This window comes from Solanum verrucosum, unplaced genomic scaffold, assembly GCF_900185275.1.
Source record: "Solanum verrucosum unplaced genomic scaffold, falcon-dt-bn FXZP01000255.1, whole genome shotgun sequence".
NCBI lineage: Eukaryota > Viridiplantae > Streptophyta > Magnoliopsida > Solanales > Solanaceae > Solanum > Solanum verrucosum.
Genome location: NW_026020006.1, coordinates 628,005 through 643,774, shown reverse-complemented (window position 1 = coordinate 643,774; position 15,770 = coordinate 628,005). Strand labels below are relative to the sequence as shown.

Genomic DNA, 15,770 nt, shown 5'->3' with positions numbered 1-15,770 from the left:
TATATACATGTGAGATTTTACCAAAAGTTAAAAAGAACATGATAAGTCATAAACTCACGATAATTACAAATATAACGAGTTCAGCAGTAAAATCTTAAAAGTAAATTTTGAATTCATCGTCACGTACAATAGCCGTAAAATAGGATGGTCCAAAGAACCAAATTCTTGCTATCTTCATGTGTCATGTAAATATGCACCTTTATGTTAGAACATTGCCTTTATTCCACTCTTTAAAAATTATAAAATGAAGATATTTTAAAATTTAACTTATATATTCTGGTGCAATAATTCATTTGTCAGTAACATATCATGGCTAGTTAAACACATTATCTATCGAAAAATTATATGAAACATATAAGAAAATGTATGGTATATAACTATATATACGTCAAAAATTAATTTACGATATACTAAATGGACCATCTCTAATAAAATTTATGGTTTTGTCACTAACAAATATATTCCGATATTGCAATAAGTTCTTTCTTGTATACCTTTTTTTCTTTCTAATTTTTCATTCGATGTCTGATATCATATTGTGGTTCAATTAAATTTGAATTCGTGTACTACATAATCCATTATTGACGATGAGGCTCTAAAGGTTTTTTTTTTTTCATTTTTAGAAGCTCAAATTTAAAACCTTTGATTAAAAAAAAGAAATTTCGATCATCTCATCACAACCGATGTTATTCTTTTTTTGTATACCTAAAAAAAGTAAGGTGAATCATATTAAAAAATATACTAAGATGCAAAGAACCATATTACTCTCTATTATATGTGACCCAAAATTAAAGTGTATATTCTTTTAGTATATTGTTGCATAAATGAGGATCGCTGTGACCAACTTCAGATATTTAAGTAAAATTTATACAAAAACTTCGATTATTTTGTTTAAAATTTGATTTACCTATATCTTTGAAGTTAATTCTATAGACTTTAAAAATTCATAAATTTTGGTTATGCTTTAAATCAGAATCCTCAAATTGGCTATTTATGCACTTTCCCCTGGAAAATGACATATAGTGCAAATATACACACATAAAGCTATGAGCCTTTAAAAATGGTAACAAGCCCATTACCTATGTGGCCCATATCAATGATAAGACAACATTAAAGGCCCATTTGATGAAATTGACGTCGGTGGGGGCACGTTTTGCTTTTCAAATTGATTGATCTTTATTTTTTGCTTTTTAGCAATCGAAGTTATGTCTAGTGGGACATACGTTCTTTAAAAATTGAAATGATGCCTGACAACCTAAGCATAACTTGTGGAATATTATAATACAAAAATATAAACTTATGCCTCACAAGAAAATGGTTAGTTATATGGGGCATAAATTAAAGAACATCAAAAGTACAAATGATCCCAAATTGCACTATAATGCTATTTTTGAAGAGTCCGAACAATATACGTCCTCTTTATATAGCTGACACGAAAAATATTTCACATCACGAAAATAGGCAATTTCTGCTAGTGTTTATTACACACCACGAAAACAAATCGCTAATTTCTGGTGAAACCTTTAACAATGAGCCAAATTTTCAACGACGTACCTAAGTATAATCCCACAAAATGAAGTCAAGGAAGGGTAAGGTCTGAGTAGAGAGGTTATTTCCAGTAGACCCTCAGCTCGACGGAAAAAAGTCCCAAAAAAAAGAATAAACGGAAGTGAAACAATAACTACAACAAATTAATATGATAATCGAAGTATAAGAAAGATTCATTTAGCTCATTTCTGAGATGTACATTAACATCTAGTAGACTACAAAGGAAAATACAGACAATGTGAGACCAGCAGTAAACATCTTTAGAGCTATGAAATAATGAACCTCAAAACTTATGTTATAACAAAAAATGCAAAACAATGACCGAATTCGCGGAACGAAAAGGCATAATAATACAGACTACAGAGAGGTATGACCTTGACAAGCAATTCTACATTTGTATCAATCGACAGCTGATGACGAAAGAAGTTAGTTTTACGTCATTTCTTGGGACCGTCTTACACAACGACTAACCTTTTTCTTGAATTCATCTCTGTTGTCTCTCCATTCCTTCTGCAATATGCCAGAAAGAGACGTATAAAAGAAGGCGTTAGAAGGTGAAAACAGCAGAATTAGGATTTGGCATCGGACAGATTCTTGTGTAAATTCGTGGCACAAGATCTATCCATCCTTAGAGTTGAAAAGGGAAACATTGTAAGTTCATTTGTATCCTAATGCAGGTATTTAATTTATTTGGAGGTATTAGAGCATAATCCACTTTCGGGGGAATATGAGTCGAAGCAATAACAAGAATATTTCAAGTAGAACATCTTTCACAATCCCCGAAGAGATGGTTTCAGAGTACAGTTAACCAATCAATTATGATAAATTGGATTGAATTTTGTTGTTTTTTCCCTTCAGTACCTCGATGTGACATGATGTTAAAAGGGGTTCAAGAATCAAATTTATTTTTCTAAGGGCTAAAATCACTCATTTTGGCCTTTGGACCCCATATGGTAAGGTGAATCTCGGAAATTATACCCACACCAGGAGGACGCAACGCAGCGCAGTTCAGAGGGAACAAGTGGGAAAAAAGAAGTTCATAAATTGGATTACTTACAGCTGCTTCGACATTAGCTGGAGACTCATCATTAGGACTTGAAAGCATTGATATGATGCTCAACATTATGCTCTCCACCTGCATATCATATAGCCAGTCAAATTTTTTATTATAGAGAAGTTGTGTGTTTGAAGGAAAAATAACATACAACAAATGAACACCGAACAACCAGGAGCAACAATCATAAGAGAAACACCATCGAACACGGAAGTGTAGGGAAGAGAAGCAAACAAGGTAATAGTTATCAAAAGCTCGTGAATTGCATCGCTTTCCTATTTGATCCATGCGACACTATCAAATGTAATTTGCCACATCAAGACACACCCATTTAAAAGAGGGGATCATCATATACCCATATAGAGAGATGTTAAAGGTATCCAGCATCAAAGAAGGAATTTCTGAAAGAAACAAGATTCTAAATTCCCACCACAACAGGAAAAGGCCAAATACATGGAAGTCGCCTAAAGTTTCCCCGTATATTCATTTAGACACCTCAAATGAGATTGTTTCCAATTAGACACCTAATGTATGTTCAAAATGTGCCTATTAGCCCCTCAGTGACAACCATTCAAAAACATAAGGGGTTGAAGGTTAGCTCACTCGGTGAACTTCCCCGCCTTCCACAATTGAGGTGTGTGTAGGATTCCCTTCCCATCTACCTCCACTCCCCGATGTAACACAAAAAAGCATGTTTAGTTCACAAGCGAGTTATGTGGCGAAGTGACGAATGAAACAAAGCAATGCAGCCTTTAGGCTCAAATAATAGGTTAAAAAGAGTTATGAGCTACGAAAAAAGTGAAAACAACAAATTATTTTACAGAATTAATCTGATTCTTATGTCTAGTTTGTTAAAAGAAATAGACCAAGTTGTCTAGCCAACTATAAAACCTTTGTGGATGAGTTAGAAATAAAAAGGTGTGCTAACTGAATCACATCAAATAGCACAATTCATGAACTGTTTGGATAGGTCAGATATAGTCAAACCTGGCAAAAAGTGTCTCTTTAGAATTATCCTCGGATTGAATCACGTATGGTTTCACAGAAGATATTTTACAAATAAGAGGAAAGAAAACAGGTCGGTATGGCAGTGGTCTTCCAGTTACAATATTACCAAACGTTATATGAAAATAGGAGGAATCACTCCTATGATGTAACTAGTGATTAATTTATTGACCTATATTCCAATTTTGACACAGATGTTGAGATAGTTAAAGTCAAGTTTAAACCAATACATTGTTGTTTTCAATTTCAAAAAAAGTTGTCCAACTTGTACTAGTAAGTGGATATTTTCTAGTTGTTGGACACCAGTCACTTTTGGAATTGCTACTATAGATCTACACTAATATTACCATAGATCTTCACTCTCGTAAAGTGAGCTGAACCACGAGATAAGTTTACGAGATCCAGCACCATAACCATTTTTACCAAAGGAAGTGGGAACATCTATTTTACTAATAAAAAGGAAAAGAAGGCGGAAACATTTATTTCATGTACATACATAGAAAGAAGACAATGAAAATGCTGTTACTTCAAAATATGGACTTAAAGACGAGGTGATCCAAAATTCCATGAGATTCTGAATTGGAGAAGTACCAGAAGTTTCGAGATAGTTGAAAATTAAATGCAGTCTCATAGAAGAGAAGACCAGCCATATAGTACAAAATAATATCGCAGAAATTGAGATCCTCGGTCCTCAAGATCTATGTTGCCCGGACTCTTCAAAAGTACCGCTAGGTGAATGTCGGATCCTCCCAAAAGTAGTGTTTTTTGAAAGAATCCGATACGGGTGCAGGTTGCGACAATATTTTGGAGAGTCAAAGCAACATAGCTCAAGATTATTTTCTTTGGTAATTGAAATAATAACAGGTTTCCATACCGTATGGACGGGAGACCAACGCTCACTAGCAAGCTCGTAACCATTTGGATCATCACCAGGAGGGTGAAGAATTGAGATGCAGACCTTTCCATCAGAGTAAACTGTATATCGAACCAGAATTTCGCGATAGAGCCAAAAATAATGAGACGATGATGGTACTGAAGATCAATCACTTCACTAATTCTCCGAAATATATGTGTAGCTTACGTACCATTAGGATGCCAAACCTCTGAGGTAAATTTAACCGTAGGCGGACTGTTGGGATAATTTTGAGGAAAGCTCATGATAGCATTAAAGAAACCCCCCTCACTGCAGTTGCAACAATTACACAAAGTTAGGATTTTTTTTTCCAACCCAACCTAATGCATAAGTAAACATTGGAAATGACGAAATATCTACTCTTAACTAAAGTCATCAACTTAAACAACAAAAACTACCTAAAGGGAAATATGCATAACGATTGCTAAGCTGCAAAGTCAACCAAGAATGAGCATGAGTTTCTGTTTAAACAGTTGGGCCTGGTCACTCCAACCCCCTTTCTGAGGAGACACCCCTTCTCCTGAAATTAGACAGCTATTATGCCGAGTTCCTTGAAGAGAGTCTCGTGCCCCTAAGTATTCTATATCTACCTACCTGTGTACGATGCTTCTTAGCAAATAGCAAGAATGGGTGAGGCGAACAATAAGAGTTGCATCAAACGCAGATGAAAGAGTAATAAAAGGTTATCGGAATCTTTGGACGGGGAAAAAGTCGATGAATATGATTAAAAACCAGAGACAGGGTAATGTGCAAAGTTAGTGGCACCTAGATTTATTGATTTTTATTTCACAGAAAACTTTCAGGTGAAGAGGAACACAGTTGATAGAGAGTTCACCATAGGGAAAAGTTGGACGCAAGGTTCTAAACATTACAACAACTACGCCTCAATCAAACAAGTCAGGGTTGGCTATATGAATACCCACTTCTTCATTTAAGCTCATTTCATTTTGTCATCACACTAAATAAGTTTCTAATGATCGATAGAGAGTTCACCCTTGGGAAAAGTTGGACGCAAGGTCCTAAACATTACAAAAACAACTACGCCTCAATCCCAAATAAGTCGGGGTTGGCTTTATGAATCCCCACTTCTTCATTTTAGCTCATTTCATTTCATCACCATACTGAATAAGTTTCTAAATATTAACACATAAAAACTGTATCTGATATTAATTAAAAAAACTGTATCTAATCCAAAGCTCCTTAATAATTCAAAGCTCCAGAACCGAGAAACATAAAAACGATATACCCTAGGAGCAAAATTACAACTTCTCCTGTACATTAAGCCCTACTATAACTCACAAAACTTATCAGACCTTACACCATGGTGTTTTTATTAGAATTACAGCATCCACTGAATCAGAAAACAATTCAAGACCCAAAATTTTCATAAACGTATAAGAAAACACAAACCTATTCAATCGAGCATACATTAAATCAAAGACAAAAACCATCAACAACCAAACAAATTGAAAAAACCCAAAGAACTTTAACATACAAATCAAAAGAAAAAAAAGATCTTTAAACTAATACAAGTAAAGACTCACTATAAAGTTTCCGGGGGTCCAATAATGGTGACACTCCATTCGAATAAGTTGCTTTCATCAACCAAACCAGCTGAAAATCCATCAACTGGTTTTTTACAGAGATCTGAAAATGAAACAATAAGAATTACAAACACCCAATTAAGCAAACAGTCCATATAATGAATTATGAGTACAAATATATGAAAAAGCAAGGATCTTTACATTCAAATTAAAGGAAACAACAAAAATCTAAAACACCCTTTGAGTTGAGTAACAAAAAGAGTGGCAAAAAACTCAATACCTTTGAGCTGTTTCTGAAGTAGAAGACTAGCTTGAGAAGGAGAAGCTGAAGCCATCAACAACTTTATAGTGAGTTAGAGGAGATTGAAGATTGAGATTATGGAGAGCAGTGCAAAGGCAAATTTTGTGGATGAGATTGGATTTGAGGAGTTTTTTTTTTTTCAATTGTTATTAACAGATTGAAAACATAATAATGTAGAACATTAGAGTGGTCCTACATTTTATTTTATTTTCACTCGAGGTCCAATATTGGTAATTTCGTATTAGAGTTGACTAATTTAAATTTGTGTAGTGTAGGGCTCATATGATGAAAGTGTTTTCTATTAAAAAAAAAGTTCCTATCTTGAACTTGAACTCAAGACATCTAGTAATCTCATCTACCACATCTTGATGGTATAATCAAGAGGTTGCCACCTCGATAGGAAAATGGATTCAAGATTTTAACTTTACATATTTTCATTGAGAATTTTTACTATATTTAATCTACTTAATTAAATTTGAAATTTGTTGTTTCTATTTATTGTTGAAGTTTCACGTTAAGTGGAGATATAAAATTAATCTTTTGATATGATTTTAAGTGATCCACATAATTCTCAGAGTTGAATTAGACTTAATATATTTGTTTTTGTATCATGATATCATATTCAAGTTCGTCTCAATTCATCAGTGAAATTTCTCTAATTTGTCTCTTATTTGTTTAGCATATGATTATTTTATTTGTTTCTCTCGCAACTTTAAAACCTTTTAGATTATGATTTAAGAATTCATTTTAAATAAATTTTAAAACTTGTAAGAAATATTAATAACATACTTTGAAATTTTATAAGTAATAGACGATCGATAATTTAATATATTATCTATAAAATTTAACATTATACGAGCAATATATGTGTCAAGAAAACTTTTGATCACTCGCTAATTTATACATACCACTCTTTAAAGTTATAAAATGAAGCTTTTTTTTTTAACTTGTATGTTTTGGTGCAATAAATACACTCGTAAGTAACGTAACCACATAAAATGAAGGGTGATTAATTGAACATATTCTCCATCGAAAAATTATATGAAACATATACAAAAATATATGGTATATATACATCAAAAATTACTTTATGTATTAAATTGAACGCCTTCAATGAAATTTATGTTTATCGCTAATAAACATATTCTAATATTGTAATCAACACTTTCTTGTATATATTTTTCCTTTTCGATTTTTCATTCAATATTTAATATTATATTGTGATTCAATAATTTGAATTTGCATATTGCATGGTCTATTATGAAGGGCGAAGCTCCAAAAAAGATTTTTCTCATTTTTAAAGACTCAAATTCAAAATCGCTGATTAAAAATAAAGAAATTCTCTTTCTTGTGGTATACCTAACCTAAGGAAAGTGAATCATATCCAGAAATAGACTAAGATGCAAAGGACCATACTATATTAAACTTGGACCATATGTGACCCAAAATTAAAGTGTCTATATTCTTTTAGTATATTGTTACATAAATGATTCCACTTCTCTTCTTTTGAGTTTCCTTAATTTAAAGAAAAAACATTTTTTTTTTTAAAAAAGTTGAGCTAGGTCCTCTCTTTTTTCTTCGTTTTTAATTTTTTTTGTATCCAGTCAAACTTGTTGAGTGAAGCTAACTACTTGGGGGCCTTTTGTGTTGATTTGAGAAGGGTTCGATCAAGAGTTGAAGTCGAAAAAAAAAGAGTGTTATAACCAGCTTCAGATATTTGAGTAAAATTTATACAAAAACTTCAATTATTTTGTCTGAAATTTAATTTTGACAAAACATAATTGATTCTAAAACGAATAGACTTCCGAAAATTCATGAATTTTGATTATGCTTTAAATAAGAATCCTCAAATTGGCTATTTGTGCACTATTAGTGCAAATATGCACACATAAAGCTCTGGGCCCATCAAGATTCCTGGCCCTGGTGATAAGCCCATTGCATATGAGGCCCATATCAATGATAAGACAAAATTAAAGGCCCATTTTGATGAAATTGACATATGCGGGCCTGATTATTGATAAGACTAACTTTATTAAAGGCCCACTTTGTTCCCCACAAACTTCTTCTTATCCTTTTTTTTTGTCAAAATCATTGGATTCCTTCACTTACACACTTCTCGAAAAAATCGCACGGCTTGTCTTTCAAATAGATTAATCTTTAATTTTTACTCTTCAAATAAGCTAGCTTAGTGAGACATGCGTTCTTTAAAAACTGAAGTCATGTTTGATTATAACTTATAAGATATTATAATACGAAATAAAATCTTATAACGAGGGTATAAATTAAAGACCAATATAAACAAGGACAAAAGTGTAAATGACCCTTGATTAAGAGGATGTCTTACAAAAATTATATAAGAGGGCCCAAACTAAAGCCCCATCCAAGTCTATTTATACTCGGAAATAGCGGTCACTAGCCACTTTTCGATTATATTTTAAAAAAAAATAGTAATTGGCATATTTTTTCTTTTGTGTAATTCAAAATTCTACAACGATGGCTATAAAGTGATTGTTTGTGAATTTTACTCGTCAAGTGAGTTAGAGACAAAATTTGAAAATGTCAATTTTTTGATGATTTCATCTATTATGATTGAGTTGCGAAAACTTCCGAATAGATATCTTAATGGATTTTTTCTAGTTAAAAGTTTATACATTGATTTTTATTCTAAGGACAACATGCTTGATCCCGTTTATATAAAATCAAATCAATAGGTTCTAAGAATAAATAGACAACAAGATGGCAGTCGAAAACTTTTCTTGAATTATTACATCGGCATAAACATGATATTAATTAATCTATGTCATAATAAAAAGTATGAACATTTTAGGCTAACCAAATTGAAATTAAAACAAAGGCCAATTAAAGTATAAATTAAAACGTACTGTGGAGGTTGAAAGTTGAAAGGTTAGTGCACGTGAAATGAGTATCGAAATGAGTCGTGGTAAGATGATTGAGATCTCTATATTTTAGATTAAAAGTCTCGAATTTGAATTTTTCAAAAATAATTATTTATGTTGTTGAAAGCGTTATCTTGAAAAATGAACCTTACAATATATGAATTTAAATTTAATCGAGTCTGAATATAAATATCGAACAAAATAAGGTATAAATAGGAATGAAAAACAGCTGGATTATATGTCCCATTTTAATGAGTGTTATAAATGGTGCAACACTTAAGTAAAAGACCCCTACCAAAGTAGCTTATGTTAGGTCTAGTAGATTTAGAAATAGGGTTTTTACCCAAATAATTGACCATTTATTTTTCCTAATCGATATACATAGATTCTTGACTAAATATATATCACACCTATATTATATATTTGTTATTTTTTTTTAGTCTAAGCAATTAGGTGATCGATCGAGCAACTATTTAGGTTAATTATTCTTTCAAAGAAACAGATAATTCGTGATATTAAGTTATTTCAATGACAGTATAGAATTAATAACGATATATTTTCAAGGCATGTCCCACGAAAAGAAGAAGAAGAAGGGAGCTATGTTTGAGTTAAAGTTAGAGATGGATAACATTTCATAGCTAATTAACTTGCAACAGTATTATAGGTTGGTGACAAATTTTGTTCGTCGTTAATTTTTTTTTTTTTTTTTAATGATAAAACTATCCTCACATATACAAGATATGTATATTCTTGTAAATTCCCTTTTAGATAGAGCCCAATAAAGAAAACATTGTTCCCCACTTTACTATTATCATCCTTCTCTACCCCATTTTTAAATTTTCAAGTATAGTATATGTTATATTTGCTATACAAGTTGAACATTTGTCAAAAACCCTAGCATTCTTACCTATAACTTAACCAAACACTATGCAAATGAACTAGAATAGCTACCCCCAACTAAAAGTGTGGCACGAGTATAAGTACTTCTCCATTCTTATTAAAAGTTTCGATTTTGAGTTGAGAATGAAATCGTCATTGACAGAAAGCATTTTACCTTTAAAGTAAGACTTTTCAATATAAATTTAAATTAATTGAGTCTCAAAACGAATATCGCGCGAATTAAAAACAAAAGAAATCAAAGAAAGAGGGATAAGGAAAGGGAGGGGTAAACAAAGTGGCAAAAGGAAAGGGGAAAAAAGAGAGACTATTGATGAAAGATAGGGCACTTTTCTAAGTGAGCCCATGTGAACATCTCTAGAGAGATGTGACCTTACTATTATAAAGTATAAATTAGACAAAATTTTCTCAAATTGTACCAAAAAAAAGAGAAACTAGACAATGGTTTTTACCTACCTTTTTTCCTACCCTCTCTCCAATCCTCACTCTATTACTCATTTGAATTAAATGAATGTGAGATAATAGATTAATGAAGTAAGTGATAGTTATGGGAGATTGGAGTTCAAAATTATAATAGAGATGAGAAATATTAGGTAATCTTTTTAATTTACCTAAGTTTTGGAGATAAGAGTTATTTGATGTCTATTCAGATATATGAGGTAGTATATATATTTTGTAGAACAATTTAGATGCGTGCAAACTAGTCCAAAGATCACTCAAATGGAGAGTGCTTACCATTTGAGTAACCCCTCTAGTTGATTTTTTAGTTAAGATTTACCTTAAAATAAAAACTAATTAAATAAACACCCTAAATGACCTTTATTAGTTCTCTAATTAAAAAAACTAAGTTAATGAGTGTCCACATCTGCTAACTTAGATTCCATGGGTGTTTTAGTAATAAACCTTTGTTGTTTTTCTCTATAACATGTACATCATCATTCAATAAGTTGATGATCAGCAAAAAGGCAAAATCTTTTCTTACTTTTTAGTCATTTTCTTTAATTGTTGGTTTGAATTTGTTTTCTTGCTTTCACTATAGTTTCACTAAAGAAAACTAGCTGTCTCCATCTGTTTTTTCTCTCTAAACCAGTTCTTGATTCAAAGCAAAGATCTTGAGGTGAAAGATTGGATTTTTATTTTGTGTCTTTAGTTTCTTGATTTTGGTTCAAATAGATGTAAAAATGAAATCTTTGAGGTGAAAGATTGGATTTTTATTGTGTGTCATTTTAGTTTCTTGATTTTTTGTTCAAATAGATGTAAAGATTGGATTTTTATTTTGTGTCTTTTTAAGTTTCTTGATTTTGGTTCAAATAGATGTAAAAAGATGAAATCTTTGAGGTGAAAGATTGGATTTTTATTTTGTGTCTTTTTAAGTTTCTTGATTTTGGTTCAAATAGATGTAAAGATGAAATCTTTAAGCTCAGTGGGACTTGCTTTAAGTGTGGTATTTGGTTGTCTTTTGTTAGCTCTTATTGCTGAGCTCTACTACTTGTTATGGTGGAAAAATAGGATTCTTAAAACAAATCTTGAAGATGGTTATAGCAATAGTAGCAAAGCAAGAGAGTTTTGTTATATGTTTTGTGGTAAACCTTCAACAACTTCTTTGACTCCCCCCAATGCTTTAAAATCCCAAGAAATTTGTTCATCTGATACACAGTTAGTCCATGAACCAACACAACTTCAACTTGGGTCAAATGTGGATTCAAGTAGTGATTTTTGGTTCAAACCCTTTGGAGATGATTCAATGGATAATGAGTTTATGGGACTTTGTGGACCACCAAGATTTTTGTTTACTATCAAAGAGGAAACTAAAGAGGATTTGGAGTCTGAAGATGGAAAATCCAAGAGTAGAAAAGGATCAAGAACTAGAAGTTTGAGTGATATGTGTCTAAATGTTGAAACTCCTTTTTTAACACCACTTGCTTCACCTTCTTGTTTTACTCCACCTTTAAGTCCTATTGTTATGTCAAAAAATGGTTTCAATTTCAACCCTTTTCTTGAATCAGCAAGTGATGCTGAGTTCAACAAGTTTATAAGGTCTAATTCTTCACCTCCTCCAACATTTCAATTCTTGAGGGATGCAGAAAACAAGTTTTGTAGAAGATTTGATCAAAATCTTGAAGTTTCATCAAGTTCAAAGATGTGTAAAGATCATGAGGAGAATAGTGGACCATTCATTACACTCATTTTCCCTAAGAACAGAGAGGTACAACATGATCAGCATCATGTACAACACTCATCAAGCTCTTCACAAGTACTACCTTTAGCTTCTTCACCTCCAATCCAACAGCTGAACCAACAAGAGTAAATTTTGTTTCATCCCCCCCCCCTCCCAACCCCCAACCCCCAACCCCCACCAACCCTTGATTGTACTAAAAAGAATGACTCATTTTCTTTGTTTTATTAGTGTATGAGTTTTAGAGCTTTATTTTGCTTGCATCATCTTGGTGATTTTGGAGGTGAAGTTAATGACTTAAAAGCCTAGTCATAGTGCAATATTAGTGGAATTTCTTAATTTTTTTTGTTTGTATGACATGATATTTAGAGAGTTGCAAAGTGTTAGCAAAACGAATGGTGAATCATAACCATACTTGAAAGTTGACCTTTTAGTCATTTTTAAGGAGTAACGAAGCATTAGCATAACGAATGATGAATCATAACCTGATACTCGAAAGTTGACCTTTCAATCTGTTTTAGAGTGCAACAAAGTGTTAGTATAACGATCATTACCTGATACATTTTTAGAGCGTAACAAAGTATTAGCATAACAAATGATGAATCATTACCTGATATTCGAAAGTTGACCTTTTGATCATTTTTAGAGTGTAACAAAATGTTAGCATAACGAATGATCTATCATAACCAAATACTCAAAAATGACTAAAAGGTCAATTTTTGAGTATATGGTTATTATAGATCATTCGTTATGCTAACATAACGAGTGATCAACCATAACCTGATACTCGAAAATTGAACTTTTAGTCATTTTTAGAGAGTAACAAAGTGTTAGCATAACAAGTGATAAGTCATAATCTGATACTCAAAAGTTGACCTTTCGATATTTTTAGAGAATAACAAAGTGTTAGCATAACGAGTGATACTTAAAAGTTGACCATTTTTTATTTTTTATTTTATACTTTTAACATTATAAAGAGTAAAGTTCTGTTATCATACTTGAATGAAGTTGAAGGTAAAGTTAATGATAAAAGCCAAGTCACAATGCAATGTTTTCTGAAATTTTCGAAGGGGGAACAACATTCTTTGCAGTCTGCCACACTGCAAATAATGTCCAGATTCCACTATGCAAGTGGTTATTTGGTGGAGGGTGGGGGGGGGGGTGGAGGTTGGTTTGTTTCTATTCAATTTCTGTAAAAATACACCTGTAATCATTCAAGGAGATAATGACAACACTACCTAAGAAAAAATAAATATAAAATATAATAGTTTAGACCACGAATTCGAGTCGCGAAAACAGACTATGATAGAAATGCAAGATAAAGTTCTGTATATGAAATCCAATGTGATCGGATCCTTCCCCGAATCGAGTTGTTACCATAATATGAAATCCACATTGTTAGTTCCGACTGCTTTTTCTTGAGTTGAGAGTCTATTGGAAACACTCTATACATCCTAAGATATGAGTAAAGTCTGTGTATATTTTATCCTATTCAGATTTATTTGTAAAATTATACTGAAGGGTCGTTTGGTGTGAAGGATAGGTACAAATAGTCCTGGGATAAATATTTAGTGGCACTTAATTTAGTGTTTGGTTGGAAAGTTTGGGATAACTTATCCTGGGATTATGAATTAGTGTCGGGATAAGTTATCCCTCATATTGGGTGGTATAGTAATCCCGGGATAAGTTATCCCGAGATAAAATAGGTAAATGACAAATATGTCCCTTTAAATCCTTTTTATACATCATTTTTCACATTTATGTATATTTACATTTTTTTTAATACCATGTATAATAATATTTACTACTCCTTATTTTTATGATAATTATACATATTTTTCTATTAAAAAATTATACTATATAAATATAATTTTTATTATGAATTTATTTGACTAATTCTTATGTTTATTTTATTTTGATTTCTCATAAATTTTCTTCTCTTTAATAAACTTAAGAGGGAAGTTCTATTTTTAAGCTAAATAAGAAAAAAATTATATTTTTAAATACACATGGTACTTATCATGGGAATACATGAACAAAAATATTTAAGTTAAATAAAATAAAAAATTTATTTTAAAAATTATTCACTAAAGCTTGCAAAGAAAAAATTAAAAAGTTTAAATAAAGTGAAGGGTAATTTTGTAAACAAACAACTTGTTCTTAAAATTTATCAATATATATTATTTTGAATACAATCAACCAAACACTCAATAAGAAATAATCTCAGGACAACTTATCCCATCATAACTTATCCAACATAACTTATCCTATCATAACTCATATTCAAACCAAACGACCCCCGAGTATATTGTGGTTTGGGTTGAAGTTTTTTTACTTTCCATATTGCTTTGTGTAATATCTCATTTACAAGTCATAATCTTCCCCATCTTTTTATGCATGCTCTTGAATCATAATGATCTTTCACTAATTTCTTTTCTTTAACACATGTATAATTTTCATTTGAAAATTGATTGACCCACCACAAAAGCACTTTCTTGATTTTTTTGGGTTTATGCATTTTCATTTTTTTTTCTAACTCAGACAAAGAGATCAAGAAAAGCCTTCCTTTTTCACATTTTAGATTTTCCCCTCTAGTAAATAAAGTTTAAAATTAAAATAAATACCCTTTTCCCTTTAAATACTCACCAATTAACATCTGAAATCTATTAATCTGACTAATTTAAATTTGCATCGAATAAATTCACTATGAGATAGAAAGAGTCTCTAATGAAGAATTTGCATCAAATAAATTCACATGAAAAGAATCTATTTTTATTGTTCAAACTCAAAATCTGATAAAACATTCTTTATCAAAATAGTCTCCATTCTTCTAACTCAAATTCAACATCCCTATTTAATGATAAAAGGTGATAACTATCACCAGGAATGCTATGTCATTTTCAATGATCTCAATATATTTTGAATGTTTGAAGCCCCACTGCCACGAAATGATTTAGATAGATGATTATGATGTCTATAACCTTACTTTTTTTTCGATCAAATACTAATTTTGTTATTCTTTTTTCAATTATCAAGCGTGATCGATTCGACTCTTTTCAATCACATCTCTATGTAGATACATGTGTATCAAAATTTGGAATTAACAAATTGTTGTTTCTTTAAGTACCTTTTATTTTTAGTGATTATATAAAGTTGGACCAGAGATAAAGTACCAACTAAAACATAATGACAAAAGTAGGAGAGATGAAAATAATAAATTGTGGAGAGTGGTGAAAAATTGGCATTTTCTGTAAAGAACAAACATGTACACTTACCCGTGATTATATCTCGTGTCGCAGGCCGAAAGGTAAAATTCACCTTAAAGAATCATTTGGTCCATTTGCCTTTACCAACCTTTTTTTAAAATATATTATTATATTATATAGTACAAATGAAAATATTACTATATAGTGTCAAATAAAAATGAAATAGACA

General features: G+C 31.5%; 3 protein-coding genes across 4 annotated transcripts in view; 1 reads left to right on the top strand and 2 right to left on the bottom strand.

Annotated features, from left to right (window-relative positions):
- Positions 1–15,770, bottom strand: part of LOC125819642 (UDP-glucuronic acid decarboxylase 6-like) — a 131,488-nt gene that overhangs the window by 33,457 nt on the left and 82,261 nt on the right. The gene's annotated exons all lie outside the window — the stretch shown is intronic.
- Positions 1,671–6,513, bottom strand: LOC125819654 (ubiquitin-conjugating enzyme E2 7-like). Its single transcript, XM_049499118.1, has 6 exons — positions 6,345–6,513; positions 6,065–6,167; positions 4,693–4,790; positions 4,482–4,582; positions 2,606–2,683; positions 1,671–2,058 (listed from the first exon to the last, which is right to left on the bottom strand). Exons 1-6 carry the CDS (start codon positions 6,397–6,399, stop codon positions 1,981–1,983), a joined length of 513 nt encoding a protein of 170 aa, XP_049355075.1. The 5' UTR covers positions 6,400–6,513; the 3' UTR covers positions 1,671–1,980.
- LOC125819648 (uncharacterized) lies at positions 11,103–12,492 on the top strand. The gene is made up of 2 exons (XM_049499111.1): positions 11,103–11,354; positions 11,498–12,492. The coding sequence occupies exon 2, from the start codon at positions 11,565–11,567 to the stop codon at positions 12,465–12,467; it is 903 nt and encodes a 300-aa protein (XP_049355068.1). The 5' UTR covers positions 11,103–11,354; positions 11,498–11,564; the 3' UTR covers positions 12,468–12,492.